The sequence below is a fragment of the Triticum dicoccoides genome, chromosome 5A, assembly GCF_002162155.2.
Source record: "Triticum dicoccoides isolate Atlit2015 ecotype Zavitan chromosome 5A, WEW_v2.0, whole genome shotgun sequence".
In the NCBI taxonomy this organism is placed as follows: domain Eukaryota; kingdom Viridiplantae; phylum Streptophyta; class Magnoliopsida; order Poales; family Poaceae; genus Triticum; species Triticum dicoccoides.
Window position 1 is genome coordinate 310459808 of NC_041388.1, and position 6079 is coordinate 310465886.

The window sequence follows — 6079 nt, forward strand, 5'->3', positions numbered from 1 at the left end:
CCTTATGAACTATGGTTTGGCAAGAAACCCAAGTTGTCGTTTCTTAAAGTTTGGGGCTGCAATGTTTATGTGAAGAAACTTCAACCTGATAAGCTCGAACCCAAATCGAAGAAATGTGTCTTCATAGGATACCCAAAGGAGATTGTTGGGTACACCTTCTATCACAGATCCGAAGGCAAGATATTCGTTGCTAAGAATGGATCCTTTCTAGATAAGGAGTTTCTCTCGAAAGAAGTGAGTGGAGGAATGTAGAACTTGATGAGGTAATTGTACCTTCTCCCGAATTGGAAAGTAGTTCATCACAGAAATCAGTTCTAGTGATCCCTACACCAATTAGTGAGGAAGCTAATGATGATGATCATGAAACTTCAGATCAAGTGACTACCGAACCTCGTAGGTCCACCAGAGTACGGTCTGCACCAGAGTGGTACCGTAATCCTATTCTGGAGGTCATGTTACTTGACCATGATGAACCTACGAAGTATGAGGAAGCGATGAAGAGCCCAGATTCCGCGAAATGGCTTGAGGCCATGAAATCTGAGATGGGATCCATGTATGAGAACAAAGTGTGGACTTTGGTTGACTTGCCTGATGATCGGCAAGCCATAGAGAATAAATGGATTTTCAAGAAAAAGACTAACTCTGACGGTAATGTTACTGTCTACAAAGCTCGACTTGTTGCGAAAGGTTTTCGTCAAGTTCAAGGAGTTGACTACGATGAGACCTTCTCACCAGTAGTGATGCTTAAGTCTGTCCGAATCATGTTAGAAATTACCGCATTTTATGACTATGAAATTTGGCAAATGGATGTAAAAACTGCATTCCTTAATGGATATCTTAAAGAAGAGTTGTATATGATGCAACCAGAAGGTTTTGTCGATCCTAAATGTGCTAACAAAGTGTGCAAGCTCCAGCGATCCATTTATGGACTGATGCAAGCTTCTTGGAGTTGAAATATATGCTTTGATAGTGTGATCAAAGCATATGGTTTTATACAGACTTTTGGAGAAGTCTGTATTTACAAGAAAGTGAGTGGGAGCTCTATAGCATTTCTAATATTATATGTGGATGACATATTATTGATTGGAAATAATACAAAATTTTTGGATAACATAAAAGGATAGCTTGATGTATTTGCAAACTTTTGAAATTGCATGCTACGTTCCCCAACAACTGGTGCATCAACAACTGCAACGGGATGTGGTGGAGCTCCTATGGAGGCTCAAGGGCAACGACTAGCTCGATGTGTGATGAAGTATGAGTTTTTATTTGTTATAAACTATTTAATTTGTATTGAACTATTTGTTGAAGAAAAAAGTCAATTTTACTACCCTGAATAAAGTGGGTGGTTCACTTTACCCCATGATCTATTTTTCGGCTTGTTTTACCCCCCAAACAAACCCAAACCGGACAAAACACCCCCCCCCCAACTGGTTTTTCTCCACCCGCTGCTGATGTGGCACTAGTCAACGGCGATTTTGACCTGGGTGGGGCCCCCTTGTCAGGTTTTTCTCTCTCTCTCTAGTTAATAGATTATTTAACTCAGTCTAAAAATTGTGGGGCCCCACTGTCATAGACTAGACTAGTGGTGGGCGGGCTAGTACTAAAGGGGGATTAGGCCCCCAAGTTAAGTTGGGGCCGGGCCCCACTGGTAGAGAGCCAGCCGGCCCTCTCTGGCTGTGCACGCCAGCGGGCTCGACCAGAGCTAGAGGCGGCGTGGGGGGTGCGGCAGCCAGCGGCGGGCGCAGGCCAGCGTGGTTGGGCGTGGCCGGGCGCAGCGACAACGGTGAGTAGAGCTAGGATGCAGCAGTAGCGCAGCAGCGGCAGGCGAGCAGCAGTTCCGGCAGCGGGCAGGGCTCCACAGGCGGGCGTGTGCGGCTGCGGAGAGGCAGAAGCGCGGGCGACGGGCGGTCTGGGCAGGAGCGGGTGCGCCCGCTGGGCGGTTAAGGCTGCGGAGGGAGCGGGCAAGCACGCTCGGGAGCGGAGCTCCGGCGGTTTGGCCATGGCGGCCGAAGCACGGGGACGACGGCTAAACAGTGAATTCGAAACTAGAGGCACGGTTGGACGGGTTGAGGGCTTGTACAGGCGGCTGCGGAGGTGCTGAGCACAGAGGTGTGCTCGGACGTGAGCGGCAACAGCTGTGAGCGCACCGGCGAAGCGAACGACGGCGACGAGCTTCGCCTGTGATGGCAACGAGCGATGGAGCGACATATTGGAGCGGGGAGAAAAGGGGTTTCGCGCGTGAGCTCACCGTGGAGGCACACGTAGGCCCGGTGAAAGCTTAGGAGTAGTAGGCCGACCGAAATCAAAGAGGATTGCTGGCGGTGGTCCGAGGAAGAAGATGACATGGGCGATGGCGTTGGCGCTCCTTGGCTTCGATCCGGTGACGCAGGCGAAGTAGTGGACGACGACAGAGAAGATGGACGTGTGGTCTAGGCGCTGGGGAGTGTGGTGGGCACGAGGACGAGGTCGGCCATGGCGGCGATGCGATGACGAAGGCCTCGGGCGCACGCGAGAGAGAGAGGTAGGGAGGGAGGGATTGAGGGACGGAGAGAGAAACCTGATAAGGGGGCCCCACCCAGGTCAAAACCGCCGTTGACTAGTGCCACATCAGCAGCGGGTGGAGAAAAACCAGCGGGGGGTGTTTTGTCCGGTTTGATTTTGTTTGGGGGTAAAAGAAGCCGAAAAATAGATGAGGGTAAAGTGAACCACCCGCTGCTGATGTGGGTGAATTAGAAGATGGCACGCGTTTGTAGCTCACTTTCCGTGGAGGCCGTCCGTAAATGAAGCATTATTGGCGCTCAGGTGTGACCCGTCTTGCCAAACGCTGCCCCGCGTGCTAGCTAGTCCGCCGTCCGGTCCCCTCTCCCGAAACCTCCTGCAGCTCCAGCAATGGCACGGAAGAGCGAAGGGAAGAAGACCAGAACCAAAAGAGACCCACCTTCCTCCACCACGGTTCCTCCCCCGCCGCCGGTGGAGCCACAGGCTACGGCGCCGGACATCTCGATCGAAGTGCTCGCCGAGTTCGACATCTTCAGCATTCTCCGCCGTCTCTGCCTCGCCGACCTCCTCCGTGCCGCCCTCGCCTGCCACCGCTGGCGCCGCCTGGCCGCCAGCTGCCTCCCACGCGCCCCTCCTCTCCTCGGCCACTTCTTCCACCCAACGGAAGTCAATCCCCCGTTCCCGCTGGAGGAAACCAAGGATCCCGACACCCCCGCCGTGTTCGCTCCCCTCGACGCCTCCTCCCCGCGCCTCTCCCTCGACTTCGCTCCGGACGCCGTCCGCTTCTACCTCTACGACTCGCACCGAGGCCTCCTGCTTTGCGAGCCGTCCGACCCCCTTCCCAAGAAGGTCATCCCCCGCTTCCTCGTCCTCGACCCGGCCACCCGCCGCCGCACGCTCCTCCCGCCCCCGCGCCGCGACACGGTGCCCGATGACCGCCGCTGGCGCAGCTCGAGGTACTACATCGGCTCCGCGCTGCTCTCCCGCGCTCACCAGAGCAAGCTCTGCTTCGAGGCTGTCTGCTTCGCCATCGACGGCGACCACCCTCGCGCCTGGGTCGCGTCCGTCGACAACGGCGACTGCAGCTGGCGCGCGCTCCCGCGGGACGAGGATGTCGTGGTCGATTTCGACCCCTGGCTGTTCGAAGGACGCTGCGTGCACGCCGCCGGGAAGATATACTGGCACATCTGCAACTCTGAGCGCGTGCTCGTGCTGGACCCTGTCACGCTCAGGTTCTCCTACCTGCCGGCGCCGCGCGCGCTGCGAATCGACGCGCTGGCTGTGTGCAAGTACCGCGTCGGGGAGACGCCGGATGGGCGGGTTTGCTTGGTCACGGACGGCCAGCAGCAGCTGCATCTCTGGGTGCGCGGGGAGGGCATGTCGAGCGACAACGGTTGGCTTCTGGAGAGGAGGATCGTGGACTTGAGCGCGCTGTGCGACATGATTCCTGGCATGCCCAGCAACCGGATGCTCAGGACCCATTGCATCTGGCCCACCGACATGGACGCCGGTCGCACAGGGAAGGTGTTCATCAAGACCTGGGGATTTGGGCGCTACACGTACGATCTCCACACCGGCAAGATGGAGCGCCTGCCGACGAGAAGCGGCAAGGACTATGCGCACCCCGTCTTCGCCTACTCCCTGGCATGGCCGCCCACGTTCCTCGCTCCAGAGGACTGACTTCGGTAAACCCTGTCGCCATTTTTGTCCAGCGATGTTGCTCGCTCTTTTGCACACTCGGATCAGTGTTTTTGTCATGTGTTTGCTTGCAGTAGTTTGTTCCATGTGCATAATACCATGAGTAAGTCAAGTGCAGTGGCTTTGGAGGCACAAGTGTATCCATGTAAGGTTATAGGCAGTTCTTCTTGCAAGATAGGTAGGATACAGAGGGAGTAATGTTTATTTTTACATTGCATTTTGTACATTAGGTTTACATTTTAAACCGCCCTGTATCTCTGATTTCCTTGCTCGTTTTGATTCGTTATAAAATATCTTTTAGGTTACCTTTATAGTACCCAAATGCAGGCTGTTTTTATGCTGGAAGTTTTATTGAGCATGTTCCGTAGGCTTGTCGCAGGTTTAAGAACGGATCTTTTAGCTTATGTCTATGAATTATATACCTCTGAAATCATCATTAGTTTGTACCTTAATGCTTGTTTTCTCTTAGAAACTTGTCTTGTGCTACTGGGTTGGGAGCTGGTCCTTATTGTTAACATTAAGTGCATCACTTTAACTTCTGATGTCACCTTTATATTCTTTTATCTTTATAACTGGTAATGGTACAATACTGCTTGTGTATTTTCTAGTAATTGGTCATTTAGAAGATCAAAAACTATAATGGATATTGTAACATTCTTATGATTAGATATGCGCCATTCGCTATGTGATTATTGGTTAAGTACTTTGTACTCCTCTCTGTATGAAACCAATTCATAGTTTTGGTTTTGTTTAGGGACTTTTAGCCTAGAAGATAGCCCACTTATTTAGCTTTCTTTTCATACTACCATAACTGTCAAATGGTCTGAATTGGAGCAATCTTTCTGACAGCTCTTTGATAGAATTCTAAACGGTAAACAGCATAGACATGAGCCTAATGTTCTGGTTAGGAGTCAGTTTGATTTTTTTACTACTTGCTCATCTTGTATGCTGGTACAATTATATCGGCTTATTTCAGTGCAAATTTGGTAGCTGATACTTCTGTCATTTCTATGATTCAAGCCGTGTGGCGACTTGTAAAGGAACTGGCGCATCCTATTTTGAAGTCAGCTCTTGATACGCAGGTCATCACTTCCTCATTGTGTGCCATCTCTCTCGGGGAAGCTCTGATTATCTTGGCCTGTATGAGGCCATTTAAGCAATCTTTTGATGCTATGCTATCCAAGCATCATTTGGATCCGATGATATTCAGCAAGGCGTACTGTTAAATTAAATTACGCTTGTTTTGGACAATCCCTTGCTTTAGTCTATTCAGTAATATTGATTGAGTTTTGACTTTCCTATTGTTCTGTCTTGCCTTGGTAATTTGTGGGTTTGGCCATTGTGAGTTTGTGATTGTCAAATTAGTACTCGCTCTGTTCCAAATTTGAACTAAAACCACGACGAGTAATTTGGAACGGAGGGAGTAGCTTTGTTTTGTGTATCTAGCGATAGTTGAACATCTTGAATTTGGATGGTAGTGCTAGTTTACACACACCTTGCTTGATTCTTTATCGCATTCAGCCATCGCTTGCAGACAATTGGGATCCACACAATGTTCAGACTGTAAACCACTTGGGTAGGAAAATAGAAAGGTAGCGCCTATACAGCGCCGGTTGCGCCAGCTGGCTCGCCCGCTTTGCCCGTTCGCTCCCTTCGCGCCTGGCGTGCTTCCCTTCGCCAGATGGTTTGTTTTTTCATTCTCTAAAAAAAAGCTATTAGTTATTTTTTGTTTTTTTATGCAGTTGGTCCGCTATGAAAAAGCCTAGCCGGTTTTTCATAGTACTTTTAAAAACAAATGTGAGATGAAAAACGTTTACATATTTGAAAACAAAACCACGAATTAAGGAAAAAAATGAATTTGAAAAAGTTCACAGAATTG

At 50.5% G+C, this 6079-nt stretch overlaps 1 protein-coding gene across 4 annotated transcripts; it reads left to right on the forward strand.

Moving 5' to 3' along the window:
• The first annotated feature begins 2806 nt into the window (after positions 1 to 2806).
• Positions 2807 to 5501, forward strand: LOC119301167. 4 transcript variants are annotated; one of them, XR_005146913.1, is made up of 3 exons: positions 2807 to 4187; positions 4275 to 4378; positions 5221 to 5501. XR_005146913.1 is itself a non-coding variant. In XM_037578075.1 (2 exons), the coding sequence occupies exon 1, from the start codon at positions 2893 to 2895 to the stop codon at positions 4180 to 4182; it is 1290 nt and encodes a 429-aa protein (XP_037433972.1). In that variant the 5' UTR covers positions 2807 to 2892; the 3' UTR covers positions 4183 to 4187; positions 5221 to 5501. The 4 variants fall into 4 exon arrangements, 2 of the variants coding, with proteins under 2 accessions (XP_037433972.1, XP_037433973.1); XR_005146912.1 differs by having other exon boundaries at positions 2807 to 4378; XM_037578075.1 differs by lacking the exon at positions 4275 to 4378.
• The last annotated feature ends 578 nt before the right edge of the window (positions 5502 to 6079 follow it).